General features: G+C 35.1%; 3 protein-coding genes across 11 annotated transcripts; 1 reads left to right on the top strand and 2 right to left on the bottom strand.

The window, feature by feature from the left end:
* Positions 1 to 2,143: 2,143 nt before the first annotated feature.
* Positions 2,144 to 6,864, bottom strand: LOC105138009 (Zinc knuckle (CCHC-type) family protein). 2 transcript variants are annotated; one of them, XM_011043985.1, is made up of 7 exons: positions 6,657 to 6,864; positions 5,879 to 6,198; positions 4,861 to 5,299; positions 4,691 to 4,696; positions 4,176 to 4,474; positions 2,952 to 3,320; positions 2,144 to 2,604 (listed from the first exon to the last, which is right to left on the bottom strand). In XM_011043985.1, exons 2-6 carry the CDS (start codon positions 6,179 to 6,181, stop codon positions 2,976 to 2,978), a joined length of 1,392 nt encoding a protein of 463 aa, XP_011042287.1. In that variant the 5' UTR covers positions 6,182 to 6,198; positions 6,657 to 6,864; the 3' UTR covers positions 2,144 to 2,604; positions 2,952 to 2,975. The 2 variants fall into 2 exon arrangements, with proteins under 2 accessions (XP_011042287.1, XP_011042288.1); XM_011043986.1 differs by lacking the exon at positions 4,691 to 4,696 and having other exon boundaries at positions 6,657 to 6,862.
* Positions 6,865 to 7,805: 941 nt separating this feature from the next.
* On the top strand, positions 7,806 to 16,714 carry LOC105138008 (flowering time control protein-related / FCA gamma-like protein). 7 transcript variants are annotated; one of them, XR_844702.1, is made up of 18 exons: positions 7,806 to 8,150; positions 8,283 to 8,353; positions 8,613 to 8,691; positions 10,328 to 10,410; positions 10,511 to 10,568; positions 11,180 to 11,268; positions 11,455 to 11,457; positions 11,722 to 11,788; positions 12,265 to 12,344; positions 12,454 to 12,518; positions 12,894 to 12,953; positions 13,050 to 13,344; positions 13,517 to 13,519; positions 13,642 to 13,815; positions 14,369 to 14,497; positions 15,594 to 15,659; positions 15,853 to 15,940; positions 16,214 to 16,714. XR_844702.1 is itself a non-coding variant. In XM_011043983.1 (15 exons), the coding sequence occupies exons 1-15, from the start codon at positions 7,937 to 7,939 to the stop codon at positions 14,032 to 14,034; spliced, it is 1,356 nt and encodes a 451-aa protein (XP_011042285.1). In that variant the 5' UTR covers positions 7,806 to 7,936; the 3' UTR covers positions 14,035 to 14,318. The 7 variants fall into 7 exon arrangements, 3 of the variants coding, with proteins under 3 accessions (XP_011042285.1, XP_011042286.1, XP_011042284.1); XR_844701.1 differs by having other exon boundaries at positions 15,743 to 15,940; XR_844703.1 differs by lacking the exon at positions 11,455 to 11,457 and having other exon boundaries at positions 15,743 to 15,940.
* A 614-nt stretch (positions 16,715 to 17,328) lies between these two features.
* On the bottom strand, positions 17,329 to 19,586 carry LOC105138007 (probable WRKY transcription factor 23). Of its 2 annotated transcripts, XM_011043981.1 has the most exons (4): positions 19,150 to 19,582; positions 18,785 to 18,981; positions 18,411 to 18,554; positions 17,329 to 18,285 (listed from the first exon to the last, which is right to left on the bottom strand). In XM_011043981.1, the coding sequence occupies exons 1-4, from the start codon at positions 19,171 to 19,173 to the stop codon at positions 17,880 to 17,882; spliced, it is 771 nt and encodes a 256-aa protein (XP_011042283.1). In that variant the 5' UTR covers positions 19,174 to 19,582; the 3' UTR covers positions 17,329 to 17,879. The 2 variants fall into 2 exon arrangements, with proteins under 2 accessions (XP_011042283.1, XP_011042281.1); XM_011043979.1 differs by having other exon boundaries at positions 18,785 to 19,586.
* Positions 19,587 to 20,160: the final 574 nt, after the last annotated feature.

Raw genomic sequence — 20,160 nt, 5'->3', positions numbered from 1 at the left:
AAATACTATTAATTGTTCAGCCCATATTTTAAGTTCTAGAAGTCCAAATGAGCTTTTTTTTTTGTTAGAAAACTAAAACAATTTTCTAGAACTTTCATGGAACATTCTGTTCAAATTCTGATATTAGCAATGATGCTTTTGACAAACAAGAAAATAAGAATTGTCACAAAGTTAAGAGGTGACCAACCACTCAACAATTAGTCAATAAATCAATAGTTTTAAATTTTGGCCTATAAAAGAAGTCATTTGTCATGCATTTAGTCATCTTGATTTTTAGATTAAAATCATGTTCTTGCTCTCTTTTTATTTTTATTTTTTTTGTAATGCTTAAGTTTTAAGTTTTGCTTATGTTAATCTCTTGTTTATATCTGTCATTTCATTTTTATTATTTAATTAACTTATATCTTATTTATGTCATTATTTAATTAACTTATATCTTACTTATGTTCTTATCTTATTTATTTATATTTCTCTCTTTTATTATGTTTAGTTAAGTTTATTATATCAAGGTGAAAAAGTTACACTAATAATGTAAGAATAAGTATAATATAAACTCAACATGAACTTTAATATTTGATTATAATATGTTTTGTATGTGTTATCTTGTTCACTTTTAATATTTTGCTTGTTAAATAGTTAATCTAGTTTATGTTATATAACCTTTGGTATAACAAATATTTTTATAACTCAATCGTATGGTATAACCGACATATGTGCTATAAAAGAAACTTGATTTGTTATTAATATAAGTTATAATCATGAATACCTGACAACATTAAAAGTATTAACATTATTCGAATAAGATAACTAATATAATTATGTTAACAATTTATAATCCGATTGGAACCTCCTTTATATGTGGTTTCCAGTTGAATAAAATAAAAAATTTATATTATACTTGTTTAAAATACCATTAGTGAATCCTCTAACCTTGACAATTATTTTATCATTATTTAATCTTACATCAAAATCACATCTCAAGAATTCTCTTAAACTCCTTTTTATTTATTGTTCATAATTTTATATAATTCACTTTCATGTGATTCGACCTCAATCTTTTTAGATTATTTATTACTTTGATGTTTCTACATTTTAAAAAAAAATTATCAATCTAGAAGTTGGGCTAAGTCCGCTAAGTCCATTTTTAATAAGGCAATGTTAAAGTGGTTTAAGATTTAAAAATAAAATAAAATATTTTATCTTTTAAAGTAAATTTACCAAATATAATCTTAAAATATTTTTTAGGCTTCTAATTTTTAGTTTAAAATGTATTTAACAAATATACCTTAATGATTTTCAAGCAATGAAATAAAATAAGGGACTAAAATTTAATCCCTTTATTTTTTTTTGTTTTTTTTAACAATAAAACTGAATTATATTTTACAATATTAATAACTAAATTAATGTTGAGGTATTTTTTTATAAAAAAAAAAAAAAAGCTATGTTGACTCATAACCAATAATATTTTAACAATAAAACTGAATTATGTTTTACAATATTAATAACTAACTTAATGTTGAGGTATTCTTTTATTAAAAAAAAAGAAGCTATGTTGACTCATAACCAATAATATGAAATAAATCATCAAACTGAATTACTAACCAACATAATTTAAAATTAAAAAAAAAGCTTGATAATTGAACCAAAAGAAAAAATAAAAAAATATTTTAAAAGAAAAAACAATCATTTCACCTCATTCTTCGCAAACGATCAAATCAAATTCTCCTTTGCAAAATCAAATCACAAATTCTCCTTTGCAAAATCAGAACAATGCTGAAATAACCTTTTTAAAAATTCTATGCATGCTTTAAAGAGAAAAAAAAAAGTTCGGGGTTTTCCATGTTTACAAAAATAAAAATAAAAAATGGTGAGCATTAGCATGTTTATTATGTGTAGAGATTAAAGAAAAAAGAAACATAAGGGTGAAAAAAAGCAATATGGAAAAAATACAAATCAATAAATATGAGGCGAGGAACCAAAGAAAATGAAGAAAATCCGGCAGAACAGAAGAGAAGAAAAAAGAGAAGTAAAGGAAGAAGAATCCACATTGCATGCTAGTTCACCTATCCGTCCTAACCTAGTGAAGCCTTGCTGATTCAATCATGAAGTGAATTATCGCAGTAAAGTTAAGATCAGACAAGGATGCCAAATCATCGAAATTTTGCTGCGTTCATTTCCATTTTTATAGCATGGGATATAGAAAAAAAATTGTGACAGAAACATAGATAAATGTTCTTTCTATCTACTTAAAGAAACACAATACTGCCTTGGCACGTACTGCAAATGTGAAACGCTATTGCATGTAACAGCAAACTACAGTACTCTTGAGTTGAAAAATCTGCCAGAAATGCAGTTGATTGATGCCAATTTGAGCCGTTCAGAAGTTGGCAAACCTCGAACATTTCCAGACCTACCTAAGAAAATGATTGCCATATCCCACCAATAGAAGGAAGTATTGGGCCACTAAATTGAAATTGAAGCAATCCTACCGGCATACTAAGAGTGCATCAGATGACTCAGATCATTCCCCTCTCCAGGGCAACAAGATAGCTGACAAACTTACCTAGTTCTGGGCCACCTACTCCTACGACCATGATCCGGACCCTGAAAAATTTTTTATTCAAACTTTAAGCTAGAGCAGGATAAGCATAACAAAATTTGCATATACCCACAAAACAATCCTAGCATCTCCTACCCCTGCCCAACCAAAGACCTGATAAATTTTAAAAAGCTGCTTGCCTCAGAACGTTATGCACCAACAATTTAAGTTAGTGAAACACTGAAGCTTTAGAACATCTTTTCCAACCATTGCCCAAGAGCTACATCGTTTCATTGTAAACTTCCCAGAAAAGTTGGTAAAAAGGAGATTGCAAACTTAGAAAGATTTAGAGGTAGAAAAGAAAGAAGGGAATCTACTTTTCATAACTTAATTAAAAAGCGAGTCAACTCACCAAACTCAGTTCCAGCACACCAATTCAGTATCGATTGTATGCTTTCCCAAAAGCCTCACGCCTCGGATGTTGGAACTCACCATATGTATCGTGAGGTCTTGAAGAATAATTTTCCATGTTATTGGAGTATCTGGGCCTTGAATCCATGGTTAAACTGGTTCCAGCATAATGAGGAGTGGCTGAAGAAGCATCATATTCAGAATAAGAGTGCTGTTTATATCCACCAAAACCAGACACAGAAGTTGGCTGCCGAGGCTGTTGCTGATGCATTTGGGCATCCTGTTGAAGAAACTCCTCCCACTGTCTTGTGTGTGCGCTCCTTAGAATAGCTAATTTCTGCATGTAATTCTCTCCAATTTCCCTGATAATCTAAAATCCACAGGACCAAACAAAGATCAGAATTCCCTGACAGTATAGCAAGCGAGGAGTAGATTTAGATTGACACTTTCGTTTTGTGCAAACAATGAAGACCACAACACAGCAAATTCATTAGAAAAAATAAAATTTCATATTTGAAAAAACACTTGAACTTAACAGAACATTTCATCTTCTCAAATCAAATAAATGATGGGGAATCAAGAAAGACATCTGGAATATTTTTACATCATTAGCATTCCTAAATAATTAAATTATAATTTCCACGGCTGTCCGTCTCTATTCCCCATCAATAAACCTCATTAACTTCTCTAACATAATTCCGGTACAAGATAAAGAAAGAGAAGAAGATGCCTATGAACAGACAAGATTCATTTCGTTCATTTAATGATTAAAGATTTCACCACAAAGCACAAAAATGAAGATGATATGATCTTTGACACGGTATTCATACAGTCTATATGCAGGAACCTTCTATAAAATTATTTCTGAAATTATGGCTTTGGAGCCATACGATTAGCATGAGACTTTTTAAATGATTTTGTGAAGGTTACGTTGTTTTGCTTGGTTTCAAGATTAAAGAATCCTAGCCATTATATTACTGTTCCTTGCTGTTTCTACTGGTTTCTTCCCACCCTATATCAATTATCCATATACAAGATTCAACAACAAGAAGCAAACAGTTAAGAGAGATACCACATGAAACAAATAACCAAAGATCGGAACAGCTAGTCTCCTGATTTAATTACAAATATGTTCTGAGACCAAAATAATGTTTAACAAATGAAATATGAATCAGCTAGTTACAATTTAAAAACATTTAGAGAAATATTGAGACAGTTTTAATACCTCACGATGCTTGTAATTTTCATCATCTTCTTCCTTGTCACAAATTCTAGCAAGTTCCATTGCCTCTCTTTTGTGCTCTAGCTCCAGTTCTTCTAACGTCTGAGGGAAAGTAGAGTATTCAAATCGATGGCCTGATTGCAAATCAGACCCCCGCCTCTCAGTATCCCATCCTGTAGTTCTAAAACCAGCTGTGCTATGACTATGACCATCATGTGAACCATACGAGTTGCCAGCATAAAGGGGACGTGCAGGAGATTTAGAATGGCTTGAGTGACTTCTACCTCCATCATTACCATAAGCTTCATCAAATGAAGAGTACGTTAAGCACTGGATTCGAGATGGTAGCTTTAATAAGACATGCTATCTAGTATTCACATAGTGAACCATCCGTTGCAAACAAGGCCGAATTTGCTTTCAGTAAATAATTTCGTTTTGGAGACAATCCAATGATTTCAGACCCACCAATGAATGATACTTCAGAATCGTACACATAATTCTTGAAGATAAGAACTTACCTCTTGCTGCAAACACATGATAAGCAATACATCACATCATTAAGAACTCAAAATTTGGGGAAACAATTTCTTCAAATGTACGTGTAAACTTGCAGAGGCCTAACAAACTACGAAACATGGGATTACCAGTTTTCTATGGATGCCGAAAACATATCCTATGCTGTCCCTACCTTGTGGAGAACCCCTTGATAATTTATGCAGATCCCCACGATGGTCTTCCATAATCTTATCTTGTCTGCCAAACCTCTGATGATATTGTGATGTATCATGTGGGTGAACTCTTTGGGAATCAGAGCGTCGCAACCGTGAACCAACAGGACTTCTCTCAGGGGACCTAGATCTACTCTTGTGAGAACTAGAAGAGCCCTTCTGATCACCCTCCCCCTTGATCACCTTATGCACAGCATCAACACCTTTTGCCAAGACTAATCTATCCTTTCCACTAACAATTATAAATTTCTCCTCCATTTTGATTTTGCAACCGTTGTCCTTCTCAATCCTCTGTATCACTTTCTCAGTAAATAGAGCTTTTATATGCTTGTCTCTTGCTGCAACCCTTTCAAAGAAATCTTGAGACTTGCGATTTGCCCCAAGAGTTGAGGGACATCCCTTTACAAGAACCAGATATATGGCACAACATTCAATCCCAGATCAAAGAAATAAAACAAAAAAAAAATACAACCAACTCAGCCTCTGACATTGGATAGTGCAAGTAAAAAAGAAAAGAATAACAAGATGGCAATCCTCTTCATGTGCATGTGAGTCAGTGTTTTTCAAGCAGTAAACTTATGCTGCGCCCCAAAAGTAAACACTGAAGTGAAGCATAAATCAAATTGGTGTAATTAGTTAGAAGTCATGAACATCCAACAACAGTTAATCTAAAAACATTATTCAGTTTAGGCACCAAGTTCAATTCTCAAGCATGTCCAAGCTGGTTTCCTGGACAAAAACACAAGCTGTCATGTAAATACGGCATAAAGGCAAAATAGATTCAAAGGTAGAGCCACTAGAGCATATACAACACCATAGTTTCCTTATGGTTATTGCAGATTCCATCCCGTTAGAAATCACAAATAAATGACTTGTTGTATACATAAAAGAGAGAATTCAAAAATAAATGTGCACTTAGAATGCAATGCACTCATTTAAAAAATTCACCAACTTGTTTTCCAAGAAGCAGCGCAATACCTGAGTAAAATGACCTGATTCTCCACATATTTTACAAATCATTTCTTCCTCTTTCCTCTTCTTCCAATTCCGCTCTGTAGCCTTTGATTTAGCTTCCCAGAACTTAGCTTCTCGGCTCGTAAAATCAGTTGGGACAGCATTTGGGTCAGGAGTTTCCTCTTCCTCATCAGAGTCCACACGGGATCTTTTATTTACCTTTTCCCTATCGTGTGCATTACTAACAATAGAACTCGGAGGACCAGTATACTCCTTGTAAATTTCACTAAAATCATCATCAATATCTGGATTCGGCCGTGTTGCCATTCCAAAAGAAACTCAACCTAGTCAAAAAAACAATAATACACCTCATCACAAATAAAAACAAAAACCCTAACCAACCAGTTAACAGGAAACTTATTCAAGAACAACTGAAGCTGCTTTTTACATGACTAACAAATTTCACAATAATTTTGAACTTGTTCATAAATTCGACTGCTGTAGTGTATTAACACCTGGTTCTTGGATGCCAAGTGGAAGTGATTAGCCAGAAATTTTTGTGTCAGTATAATTACATGTGATGCGGTTAAGGAAGTAAAAATAACCTAAATCCAAAGTAACTAGCAGGTTTATCTTTTTTATTGTGAATTCAAAAGTTGTGTTCGATGAAGGGAAAAAAAAATAACTCAAAGTAAATGAGACCTTGAAGCAAACTGCAATTTTTTTTCTTTCTTTCTGATTTCTACTACCGATTTTAAGAAAAGTAAGTAAATCGGAGACGACGAAGGTGAGAAACATTTACCTGAGCGGCGTGCAGAGGAGAGAGAGTGAAGCCAATGCGTTGGCCGCCGATGAGCAGAGAAGGAAAATACTAGGGCTACTGGGCTGGGTTAGTTTTGGTTTTCCACACCCTCCGTTGGCTGGGAAGGGATCGTTTTTATGATTTGCATTTTATTTCTCTTTTGCCCCCGATGTTCTTATAATTTCGGATGCACGGTAGGGCTAGGGCTACTGACATGGCATCCTTCTCTCTTTGAAGACCTCACGAGAAAATTTCCCTCATTTTGTTCAACTTAAATTCTGTTGGTTATTGATTTGGCATTGATTATAACGGTATGAATGTTGTTTTTTAATTTTTTTTATTTATAAATATATTAAAATAATATTTTTTATTTTTTGAAATTTATTTTTAATATTAGTATATTAAAATAATTTAAAATTATATAAAAATTTCATTTAAAATAAAAATATTTTTAAATATAAAACCAAACAATTCCTAAATATATAAGAATTTAATGACATTCATAGTCTGTTTCTACCCACTGTCTGATTATTTTAAAATTTTTAAAAACTTGGACTGTCTTTTTATATTTTTCATAGGCTAAAATTAAAAAAAGAAGAAGATAAATTCGTTGTTTATATATATATCTGAAACTGTTACATATTAAAAAAAATACATTATAAATTATTAGCTAGACTTGGTTGTCATATTATCCATAAATCAGAGAAATAAATAAAAAAAACAGGAATAAAATATAATATAAGATGTTTATTTAATATGATTTTTTTATATAATTTATATCTATTAATTTAATTTATGGATAATATAATAAATTAAATATACCTTACAATTTTTCATTCACAGGAATAGGTTTAATTAGGGATGGACAAAATTCATTATACATTCTTTAACCAAAATAAAATTACAAAAATTACAAAAAACAATTTTACAATAAATAGTGATATATTATTTTTTAAATAGTATTTTATATTATATAGTGGTTATTTTTAAATATTTTTATATACAAATATATAAAAATAATATTTATTTATCTATTTTTAATATCAGTATATTAAAATAATAAAAACATAAAAAAAAAATTTAAAAATTTGTTTTCAAATTTTATAAAACTTTTTTTTTTTAAGAGAAAACTTGAATGATACACGTGATTTGCACACGCCATTAATCTAAGTCTCTCTCCCGCAAGAGAAATTATACATGTGTGCGAGAGAGGTCTCCGTCTTCGCCCTCTTCTTCTCGCCTGTCCTGCCTCATAGTATTCTTTGCTTAGGGTTTTGATCATGGAAAGACACAGAGGAGACCATCAACGGCATCACGAGCTTCAGCATCCCAACTTTAACCAGCACCACCCCGACCAGAACCAATTCAACAACCACAACCACAGCCATTATAATTACGACTCTAATCAGCAGATGAGTGGTGAAGCTAACGAGCCATTTAGTGGTGGATTATTCCGCCCCAATGGCCGCAAAAGAGGCCGATTCCATTCTTCAGGTACTCTTTCACTCATGCAAAGTCACTCTCTTTAATAATTCCAGTATGTTTTGTATCGCTGCTGCCAATCTTTTATGGAATCGGATTTTTTCGGACTGAATTTGTTTTCTTCTTCTTCTTTTTCCTCTTCAGATTACGGTGATGGTGGTGTTAATGCAAAGCTTTATGTCGCACCAATTCCAAGAACAACGACTGAAGAAAATGTAAGTGCTTATTCCATTTCACTCTTCAAAGCCCTTTTGTTTTTGGTTTCTGAATCATAAAAAATGATCGTGTTTGTTGTTCCTGTGCAATAAAGACTAAATTTACTTACACTACATAGGTTCTAAGCAGCAAGAAAATTGCTGGTTTATCAAAAGAATTGCAGTTGGTGTCACATCTATGCTGCTTATAACTATTTTTTTAAAGTAAAATGCTGCTTCTATTATTCTTATGATCTTTCGGATTTTAATTATTTGTTAGATCCGCTCTTTGTTTGGAGAACATGGAAGTGTTGTTGAGGTTGTTTTACCCCGGGATAAGCGGACTGGGCAGCAACAAGGTACTTGTAATTTTTACTGGGCAGCTTTTACAAAAACATTTGGTATCAATGTCTCTTTTGAGGCTCTGAATGGATCACCAACAGGCTTATGTCATACTTTTGTTAGTTGATAAATTTTTTTATGGTCTAGAACTGACTTCTCTTTGATAGTTTGAGAAGGATTTTAATTTACAACTTCTTTATAGAGGAGAGGTTGTGCTTAGGTCATGTGTTATCTATGATCATGTACGGTTAGAAGAAAACAGCTGGGAAGTTTGAAAAGCATGTGTGTGTGTGTGTGTGTGTTGGCATGATTTTCAATATGGTAGGAATCTTGACTGGCTGGTGCTGGCAGTCTAATTTCTAGAACTTTTGTTCCATATCAAATGCCTGATGTAAGTAGCTGCTACATGGGCAATCCTCACTGTTAACATTGGGAAAACACAAAAACAAGAATTAAATCTTTGAAAGCTTGGGGTTAGTTTGAGGTGGAATGTTTATTTTTCTGAGTATTGATGAACAATTAGTGTTGCCGGTTTGATTGGTCTCGTGTATGACTAATTGTTTTCAGAACTCCATCTTTCGTGTGATTTTCTTTCAACAAATGTCACTCTTGAGCTATTAGGGGGGCTAATATGGAAGCATACTTGTGGGTGTGGCCAGTGGCACAAAATTGGGGACTTCTATGTCACCTAATGTTAATAGGTTGCCTTTAGTATATGATAATCAGTTGTCTGTAAGGATTGATAGGTTATATAGTGAAGTTGATACTCCATTTTAAACAGGAAACTTGTGCAGCCTGGGTCACCTGTCCTAGAGAAGCTAGTTTTGGTGCCTATGGATGTTTATAAATTAGAAATTATGTTTTTCTTTTCTTATTGATTTGAAAATATGTACTCTTCAAACTTGAGGATATATGTTGAATGTGTCTTGTTGTTTCATTGTATTTGTTTTTTTCATGACTGTTTATTTTTGTTATTGCAATCTCTTGTTGTTTGAATCACTTCCCTTGCTCCTACTCCTGGAATTGTAGTGAAGTTCTTGGGATTTAGATGTTTGCTGCTGGCATTTAGAGAGAAGTAGAAATGCTGTCACAAAACTTGATAGTGCCTGTGCTTTAGTTCAGGTGTTATAGGGTGAGTGGGAAGAAGTTTAAACCTTACTAATCAAGATGGAAACAAGGTTTGAATTAACATCAATAGATACTGTACTTGTTACTGATACAACTATTTGTACAATGCTAGATGGATAGTTTTGCTGACATCTATTGCTGTTATTGTTAGCTATGGGAAATTTATGAGTTGCCGTCATATTGTTTCACATCTCTGATTAAGCACCCCAGGAACCTCCAATTATAACTCTTGGTGGTCCTCTATCTAGTGGACTGATCTGTGCCTTCTTATGTATATACTAAGCTGCTTTTGCATTGACATGAGAACAGCTATCTCAATCATGATACTTTTTGCACCTGTAATTATCCCAAGACATTTTTTTTAAGTAGGGAAAACATAAAAGCATTAAACATTGTAGATTGTCTTTGAGGTTTTTCAGTTTTATTTTTCACTGATCTCCACATGTTGCTAATTCTAGAAATTCATGTACCTGTATAAAATTTTTGACATTAAAAGTAATTTCATGTGCAAGTTTATTTCTGCAGCATATTGTTTTGTGAAATACACAACATTTGAAGAAGCTGACAGGGCTATTAGGGCTTTGCATAATCAGCATACGATTCCTGGGGTGAGTTCATCAGTTGATATTCATGATGAATAAGAAGTTCTGCTGCTGTTGGTTAGTTGCAATTTGATATTTCATTGCTCTGTAAATTTTATTTATTCAGGAAGTGGTTCCATTTAAAGTCAGATATGCTGATGGAGAACGGGAACGGGAACGCCCAGGTTAGCATTTGATACTCATGATTTATGTTAATGGTGTTCTTTTTATGAGTATGCATTTGCTAAATGATACAGAATACTCTCCTCTAGGAGCGGTTTCCAGAATGATCCAATTAGTTAATTTCTGCTGCAGATGTATGGATATGCAGCACAGCTGCTCTTTTTTTTCCTGAATAGAGTCCATTTCTATCTTAACAATCATAAGAAGTTCCAGTCTTTCTGGAAAGATCAGAATTTTATTTAGCTCAAGTGTGCTGCTTCTTGAGGAATAAACATGGTTGAACTAAATGCCCTTAGAGGGCCATGATTATAAATAACTTGTTCAACTTAACTTGAACATACTTCTAAGCAGCAACATGCTGCATTCCCACATGCAATAAATATTGTTTGAGATTTGCATCTCTTTTTCATTTTTCTTAAAATGAGAAATTCGACTGTTATATGCTTTGGGTTTCACACTGGTAATATTCCTTGCTTGGAGGGAACATCATTACTAGCTTTGTCTTTCCAATACGCCTCTCATGTTTTTGTGCAGGAAGCTTTTTTCACCTGAAATGTGTATCACTTCTTTCTTTTTCTTGACATTATTTTTTGTTTTGTTGCTCTGTGTTTAGTTCCCCGCTGTTCCGTGGTAGGGGGATTTGTGGACAAGCTCTATGTTGGTTCTATAAACAAGCTGGCTTCAAAACAGGAAATTGAGGAGGTATGAACCAGAGTTGTGGGGCATTCAAGTATATTCCAGCCTTACATTGATAAAATAAATTTTATTTGTCCTACTGCTACTGTTTTTTTTATTCGCCACTGTGGGCAAGTGACAGCTGCAGATTCATAAGCATTACATTGAAAGGCAGTGTATGCAAATGAATGACATCGTTTTAAAATGTTTCAGAAGGTAAAAACAATGGCTGCGGCTTTCATGCTGTTCTATGTGATTTTATGCAGTGCATAGGTAACAGTATCTTTGTACTCTTGGAGAGTGCATGTTAATGTAGGTATATTACCTGAAAGTAAATATCATGTGAATGCATGCATGCATCAACTGCTGGAGAGCATGTACCTGACTTTTGCAAAACTTAGCTTTAAACACAATATGTCTTTTCTTTTCTTTTCCTTTTCTTCTTGTGTTATGATTATCTATGAATGATTACTATGTCAGATATTTTCTCCATATGGTTATGTGGAAGATGTCTACATTGCACGTGATGAGCTGAAGCAAAGTCGTGGTATGTCCACTCTCTCTTATTCGTCATTCTAGAGCTATCTTATCCCTTGAAATATGTTTATAAGAATCGACATATCAGAATTTGATGTATGCTATACTGCTTCATATTTTTCCCCAGTAGTGTGATTCACCCACGGATCTCCACGGCTGTATGTAGTGTCATATAATAAACACACCAATCATTGTTATTTTTCCTCTGGTTTCTATGTGTGTCATTTACTGGAAAATTGAAATAAGGGGAAAAGCAAAAGGCAAGAACTTCAGAACAGTCTGATTGTAGGTGCAAATGTTTATCAACCTTGATCTGTGGAAGATCTCATTTGTAGTCCAGAAATAATGCCATGAGCTCCTCGTGTTGCTCTCTTATGTTCTCAGTTACTTTTGGTTATTATATGGGAAGATTTAGAGAGAATGTCATGGTTGCATTCGCTGTTAATTTGTGCTGTTTCTGACATGATGATCTTGTGTTTTGTGAAGGATGTGCATTTGTTAAGTTTGCTCACAGAGATATGGCACTGGCAGCAATCAAAGGATTAAATGGAACTCTTACCATGAGAGTAAAGTGATTGATTTCTTAAAGGGATTGATTACCTTTTATGTATCAGAACTCTGATTGTTCATTGAAATCATATTTAATCATTCCTTCTCTTTTCTTGGTCATTTTAGGGGTGTGATCAGCCATTGATTGTTCGTTTTGCAGATCCCAAAAAACCTAAGACTGGAGAATTAAGGTTTTGCATTCTTTTGTCATCCTTTGTACTTGTGTCCTTATACATGTTTTGACGAACTTTTGGATCCATGCTAAAATACCTGTGTTCTGCTTTTTATAAGTTGCAAGTCAATCATAAAGTAAATGGTGACGATGCAAGAGACTGGTTTTATATGGTCCGCTGTATGTGGTCTCTTCCTTTTCAAGTTGGCTGCATTTGTTCTATGATGATGAATCTTCAATGCCAAACCACAACAAAATAATTATGTTTTTTTCTTTTTTATTGTTTTTCTATTTTGGCATACCTGGAAGACCACCCAGTCACCTGGACAATAGAAGACACCTATGGGTTGCCTTATTGTCCGCTGCTTTAACCAGTCTCTTTTTCTCTCTACAGAGGCAGTTATGCATTTGGTGGTCCAAATTTTGGTCCCTGCTTTCAACAACCAATGATCAGGTGCGTTTCATGTGTTCAATTTCTCTTTCCCTTGTGTATTTGCCTTAACTTGCATACATGAGATTCAGTTTCTGTTCCATGGTCTATTTGCTGCAGGCCAGCACCTGGGTGTGTTTTGCCTAACGCTTCATTTTCTATGCAACAAACCTCAACGACTGGAGTTCCACAAGCTGTTGCCCATGCAGCAAAACAGGAACTTGCATCTCCTCATATCACAGAGCAACCACTTTCTTCAGTAAAGCACTCGCCTTCACAGTTGTCTCAGATGCCACTACAGCATATGCAGGCTCCAGAGAAATGTTTTCCATCACCTCAACAAACAATTTTTGAGACACATAAACAGACCCAAATTTTAGAGCAGCAGCAGAATCAACAGATTGCCCTGCAGGAGGTAGCTATCAACATTTATTTAGTTCTCATTCGAGTCATTATTCAAGTCATTTTGTTGCAAGGAGATTTTTAACTGATTAATTGGATTGTCTTTTCTGAATCAAAATCTGTAGATGGGCTAACCAGTAGTGGAGGATACTCCTCTGTGTCTGTAGTAGAATTATCTCTCTTAGCATATTTATATTTTATCCAAGTACTATAGACATTTTCCTGATGTATTATTTACCTCTGAATCTATTTGCGTTTATTTTATACTGCTGTGAACTGGTTTTTAGAAATGCAAATGAATAATGGCAACGTTTTCCTGCAGCCAACTTGGGCTGGAAACACTCAACCAGCTAGTTGTAACTCTGTCACCTCTGCAGTGCCTCCCAGTCCCCAAATCGTGGATCCAGGAGAGTGTGATTGGAGTGAGCATTTCTGCCCAGATGGATACAAGTACTATTATAATTGTATCACCAATGAAAGTAGAGTAAGTTATCTGCTTTTGTTTACCAGAACGCACTTTCTTTCTTGATTTTGGTACTCAAAAGGTTCTTCTCAGAAGTCAATTCAAGTTACAAACCCAAACTCAACCTAATTCCATTACCTAGCCTGGTTGGATTAGGATTAAAAAATTGCATCCCATTATAAACTGGCAGCACACAGAATTTTATTGATGACTGGTTTCATTTAGGAATGGAATCAATGAGGCCAGTGGACTTCGTGAAGTAATGATGTTTAACTATAGGTATTGCTAATATTTTTGGTTCTGATAAATGTTAATGTCATTTTCGTAATGCAACTAAAAAACCATTGGATGTTTTCATTTTGGATGATTTGATGTTGTGGATTGTGCATAGCTCATCCTTCTCAATTGGATTTGCTTTATGGTCATCCCAACCCTGAGCTTGATCCAAACCAAACAATTGATGATCACTAGTTTTAAATCAGTTGGCAGTTAATGGAATCTTATGACATGTTCTGAGGAAAAAAAGTCGCAATTTCAGAAGATGTGATTCAATGTATCTGAAATTGACCTGCAGTGGGAGAAGCCTGTGGAGATCACCTTATTTCTGCAACAATTCCAGGAACAGAAAAGGCTGCATGGTTCAAACCAGCAATCTTCCCTCTCGCCAGTTTGTTCTGCTGAGGAAGTTGATCAAACACATAAGGTGCTTCTGGAGATGCATCTCTTGCATTAGAAACTCCAACAATCTTCCCTGTCTGTGCCATTCAGTAAACTGTTATACTTGGGTTCCTATATTATTACTAGTGCTGTTTTGCATGTTGGATTATTAACCACTAACCAGGCATGAAAATGCTAGAATTCAATGTCTGTCAAGTGTTTCAAGAAATTTAATTGGAATGTCTTCCCTCAATAAATAATGATCTGGAAAGTTGAACTTGCCTTTAATTTTCAGGACTAATACTCATTGCTTTTAGTCAAGTATCTGTGCATTATGTTGCATATGGTTATGTTCTTTTTGCTATTGCTAAAGCACTTATGTCAAGTGTAGTCTCCACGAGAATACAAAAGCAACTGCCAATAAATTGCTTCACAATTGTGAATGTATGCAGTTGTGCCAATAAATTGCTTCAAAATTGTGAATGTATGCAGTTGGACTGGGTCGTTTCCATCTCCAAGGAAAGCCATATTGATCTCTCATCAGAAAAGGATAAAAAAAAATTCTTCTTTACACTTTTTTTTCTTTTTTTTTTTTTTTTTTGATAGCCAAGTCAGGAAAAAAATTTATCCTTCCTTTTGGGCTTTATATTTCAGAAGTTTCTTATATTGGCAATTCAAAACTAGAAGGTTTCCTATCATTGTTTATTCTCATTAAACTATTGAATCGATAGCTTCTTTTTATAGTTGGCAAAGATCAGTGATCATTAGAGTAATCATGAGTGATTGTGTTTATTTTGCACGTGGTTTTATAAGTCTTCTGTTTAGATTTATGAGTATTTCCGTTTCAAGTTCCAGAATTGACAAATTAACCTGGTTAAAGTACTTTGATTAGCACTCATGTTGTAAAATTCACCTTGCTTTCTCAGTTTCTGGAATATTCCAAGATTAGATGTGTAATTTTTTTGACTAACCATCCAATCTGATGAAAAATTGAGTTCTGTCATGGTCTCAAATGAAAGTTTGTTTTCTTTTGTATGTTCTCTCTATTTTAGTCATATTAAAGCTTCTTGTTGTTCATATCTTTTGGATCATTAACTAGCGCTTGCAAGGGGATCTTCATTTCACTTTGCTTGTTTTTGCAGGAACTAGATCGTATGCAAATACAATCAGAAACAAGTCCTGTTATTGATCCCTCCTGTGTTTAACAGGTATGCAGTGTTAAACTTCCATTTACTGGATCTCTGTAGTATTTTGGGCTGTTAATCTTTTTTGTTTTGTGCAATTATTTCAGGAGATTAGGTTGCTCAAAGTGGCTGTCTGAAGTTATTTCTTTGGTTTTATCTATTCTTCTGAGTTCTGCCTCCCTAATATTGTCAGCCTGGCAAGTATTTCAGATAACAGGATTTAGCTGTAAGCTTCATATTTCATGCGTGGAAGGTCTTGGAGGTTCTGGATTTATGGCCTTATTCTGTAGAACTGTGGACCTCTGGTAAGCCAAAATATACTAGAAATATCAGTCATCTATGGCATTTAATATTGGACTGTCTCTAATTTGTGTTCTGGTGTCCAACCAGTTTTGGTAATAATATTTGAAAAGTAAGAGCATTAAGCTGCATATTATGTTTTTCAGCATGTCCTTCTCATTCACTTTGTTTTCCCTGTTTTCTTTTATTTCTTTTCATAGAAGAGTAAAAAGTGGAAAGAAATCTAATCTCTGCAAATTGCGCTAGATTTCTCATGGCTGTACATGTTCCTCTTGCAGATTAAATGTAAAAACATATTTGAGGCTATCATCTTCCCTTCATTTCTCATGTGACCATTTGTAGATGTGCACTTCTGGAAATCAGGCATCATAAGTAGCATTCCTAGGAGAACTAGTGGAAAGCATAGATGGCATGCATTTGGGTATTTAGTGAGTTATTCTGAGTACATCTTCCAGGAATACATAATTTAGTTGTTTCTTGCTGAGTTTGTGGCCTACGTTGCTGTGAAGGGCATTGCTACCTGATATTCCCTCCCTGGCTGCAGCATTGTGCACTTTTAAAGCTTCAGTACTGAGTCGGTAGGTGTCGTCAAGAGTAATGTAATCTTCAATAACATGTAAATCAAATTGCCTTTATAACTGTACACTTTGCTGTATGAAACGATGAGATGAGTTGATGGCAAGTTATCATGTGTGTATGCTTTTAAGGCTCTGATAATGTATAACTATTGATGGAAGGTTGAGGCAAGAAGGTTTATGAAGGTTTCTTGGATCATTAATGAGGGCTTTTTTTAGCATGACACTGCCGACAAGAACATCCACAAGTTAGCATATGGTATAGAAGTTGGATGGATATCGGATACGAGGATAATTGAGAACTTTCATGACTCTTGGCTTTCTGCAGCCAACTGTTGCTTTAGGGTAAAATCGTGATTACGTTCATCTGAAAATAGCATGAATTGTGACTGGCAGACATAAAATTCTTTGAAAATGGTTCGGTGCGACTGACGGCACACCAATATCGGCATCCTGAACAATGATAGCAACACCACGTGTTTTCGCCTCTCGTAGCTGCGCCACAATGCCAAGGGATCCAACAGGGAAACAAATATTCCCAGAAAAACAAGATCACGTGCAGAAGCATAGAACCACAGAAAGTGATCAAGCTCCATTGCTTTATTAGGTTCCCTAGCTCACCAGTCTTCGAGGAACCAAACAAATGAATGGCCTGTGCATGGGCATAACAATCAAAATCAAAATGAACAAAAAGCCATCGCTTAGCAGAGCTCAAATGGGGTATGGACTATGGAGTGGTTAAGATATTCTTCCTCTTTCGTACCCCTTGGTTTATTTTTAGGGACAGCACATTAACTATCTTCACCAAACACTCACGATTGGATTCTCTTTTCCAAGAAAAACAAATAGCTTTGCGGATTCCTAGACAAAAAGGAAAGCTTCTTTAGTAACCGTACCCTCATGCGGAAACCCTAGCACTCGAAAATCTTTCACTGCCACACTATCTCTAGAAATCAATGCAAAAACAAATGGTAAAAGACAAACGAGAGGGTAAAAGCATTAAAGGAGAAGTAGACTGTAGACTCATACTAGCTTACAAGTTTACTCCACATGGTGTCTTCTATCTCTACTTACAACCTAAGGGAGAAAGGAAAACAAAACAGAGAAGTATGGGAAAACCCAAAAACAAAAAGGGGGGCCAGAGAACTGGTCCCAGCCAGTAAGAAGCTAGTCTTGAGAATGATGGCTAAGAACCCGTAGTAGATGAAGTGTTAAAGAGTTCTTGTGCAACTGGAAGAAATCACGGCCGCAACGCAGTCAGCAAGAAATTCCACGCCATGAAACCATATCAGTAAAAGGGGCTTTTCATCTACACCATCTCTAGAAAGGTCAGTTAGGAAAACTACAAAGCAGTGACATATTTCATCCTCTACTCTTCCTTCAGCATATGGGAGGGGACGAGATCTTGAAGAAGCCCGTGATCCTTATGTAAAGCAGATCCTGGGCTGGTGTAAAAGCGATTCTCATATTGTAGATAACTAGGAGCATTTGTAGTACTTCCATTGTAACCAAAACCCAAAGGCGACAAGCTGACAAGAGGGAAAGGCGGTTGTTGTTGATAAAGAGAGAGTCTCCTTTGCATTGGCATGGCAAAGGCAGCAGTGGAAGAGAAACCAGAATCAGATGTAGATCCAGTAAAGTTTGGACGTGGCATAACTGGGCTAGGATGGGTGTGTTGACCTTCATAGGTGGTCACAACTACGCTTGGATCACTGAAAGACCTCTCGACTCTCTTCTTGACATTACATGAGGCAGTGGTGCAACGATAGTAACTCCTAAATCAAACACACATGGACAATGCAAACCCATTAAAATTTGGACTAAGATTTATCCAAATCTGCAGTCAAATAGCAAAGAGAGTAAAAGGCTAGAAGAATAGAGTTCACATTGGAGTTTGTACCTAGGAAAGGGGCTGTTTTTCACAGCTTTTTGGCCGTACTTTCTCCATCTGTACCCATCTTCCAGATGATCAACCTCGCTCTTTGTCATGAATGCGAACCTCGGCTCTCTCTGTCTCTTCTGATTTGTCTTCTTTGGTTTCAACCTGGAAAACAAAGCACAAAACCAACAAACAAATTAGAAGAACCGTAGCCTCTAATTAACCACTATACAAAAAGAAATCCACTTCGATTTTCTTGATCACTAGTCTAAAAGGAGTGTTTGGTTTGTTACACCAAACAGACACACAAAAAACCATCTTCTTTTCTCAGATGGGTCTCTCCAAAACATAAGATTGAAGAAAAAATCAAGTACCATAAAATACTCAAAACTCACTCTTTCTTGGTCTTTCCTTGCTCCTCTACCTCATTATCAACACCCTTATTAACAGGTTCATCATTCAAACCCTCACTAGAAGCCGATGAGATAGATGAAGAGTTGGGTGTTGCAGGCTGATTCAACACCTCTGGTGGTGACTCCACCACCTCTGTAGCCACTTGAGCACTCGGAGTCTGCACGGATGGTATTTGTACCTGTATCATATCAAGCAAAGAAGGACTAAAGTCTTGCACACCCAGTAGCTCCATAAACCCTAAAGAGCTCTTATCATCAACAAAGTCAAAACCCTGCATAAATGGATAACTAGTTTGAACATGATCAGTAGTAGACCTAAACGTTGGAGAACCAACAAAATTCTCAACCTTCACAGCTTCCTTCCTCTCCATAACTCAAAATCGAAACACCAAAATCTTCATAAAAATAAAAGAGAAAAACAGTAGTGTGGGATTCCTCTTCTCTTCTAGAGTCTGACAGCAGTTTAGGGTAGGGTTGATCTGATTTATTTTTTTTATGGTAGGTGAACAAGTGAGCCCAGAGAGAAAAGGAGTGTTTTTGGGGTGTGAAAGAAAAGCTGGGATTTGTTGGGGTTGGAGAATATAATGTGGTGAGGTTTTTAGCGCTTGGGATGGATGAGTGAGATGGCAAAATGGAAGATAATATTGACCGGCAAGTTTTTGTACGGATTTAGAACAGAACCGGTCGTCAAATTCAACCCGGGAGCATGTAATCTTTGGTGTCGTGAACCGACAAACAAAGTAGTCGAAGCTTTCATACTTAGATTTTATCGTAACCCGTTTCGAAATGTGAACGGGGGCGAGCAACCCCGTGAGATGCTTGTTGCGGCTCCCTCGTGTTAGCATAAACAAATATGCATGTGAACGGGGATGAATCTTTCTTTTTTCCTTTTTCTTTTTCTTTTTCTTTTTCTTTTTCTTTTTTCTTTCCAATTTTTTTCTCGCTTTCTTTTCTTGAAAAAGGCAAGAATGGATGGAGTATTTCTTTTTGTTAGTTAGTGATCGGCACTTTTTTGTTTCCATGCTCATATAATGGTTAAAAGGGTGTTTGAGATTGTGGTATTATGTATTAAAATAAATAAATAAAATCATATTTTTTTATTTTTTTATTAAAATAATAAAAAACAGTAAAAAATTCTAATTTATTGTTTCTTCAAGATGAAATAACTTTTGAAATGAAATTAAAAACAGTAATATATAGTGTAGAATACCACCATCATTACAATATAGAATCTATCTGCATGTTTGATTTAACTATAGATCGAGGTCAGGTGAGGTCAGAAAAAGGAGATATGAATGGTAGTTGAGATTTACATTTTTGTTTAATTAAAGGGGTGCTAGGCCTTCTTTTCTCAAGAT

The sequence above is a fragment of the Populus euphratica genome, unplaced genomic scaffold (assembly GCF_000495115.2).
Source record: "Populus euphratica unplaced genomic scaffold, PopEup_1.0 scaffold173.1, whole genome shotgun sequence".
In the NCBI taxonomy this organism is placed as follows: domain Eukaryota; kingdom Viridiplantae; phylum Streptophyta; class Magnoliopsida; order Malpighiales; family Salicaceae; genus Populus; species Populus euphratica.
Note: the sequence above shows the minus strand (reverse complement) of the source record. Positions and strands in the feature narration are given on the sequence as shown.

Coding starts and splice junctions, on each gene's coding strand:
- LOC105138009 (XM_011043985.1), bottom strand. CDS start 6,181: ATGGCAACACGGCCGAATCCAGATATTGATGATGATTTTAGTGAAATT. Junction 5,300..5,878: donor AATCAGGTCATTTTACTCAG/GTATTGCGCTGC, acceptor GTTCTTGTAAAG/GGATGTCCCTCAACTCTTGG. Junction 3,321..4,175: donor AAAATTACAAGCATCGTGAG/GTATTAAAACTG, acceptor TGTGGATTTTAG/ATTATCAGGGAAATTGGAGA.
- LOC105138007 (XM_011043979.1), bottom strand. CDS start 19,173: ATGGAGAGGAAGGAAGCTGTGAAGGTTGAGAATTTTGTTGGTTCTCCA. Junction 18,555..18,784: donor CAAGGAAAGACCAAGAAAGA/GTGAGTTTTGAG, acceptor TTTGTTTTCCAG/GTTGAAACCAAAGAAGACAA. Junction 18,286..18,410: donor AAAAACAGCCCCTTTCCTAG/GTACAAACTCCA, acceptor TGTTTGATTTAG/GAGTTACTATCGTTGCACCA.
- LOC105138008 (XM_011043982.1), top strand. CDS start 7,937: ATGGAAAGACACAGAGGAGACCATCAACGGCATCACGAGCTTCAGCAT. Junction 8,354..8,612: donor GAACAACGACTGAAGAAAAT/GTAAGTGCTTAT, acceptor ATTATTTGTTAG/ATCCGCTCTTTGTTTGGAGA. Junction 12,519..12,893: donor CCTAAGACTGGAGAATTAAG/GTTTTGCATTCT, acceptor TTCTCTCTACAG/AGGCAGTTATGCATTTGGTG.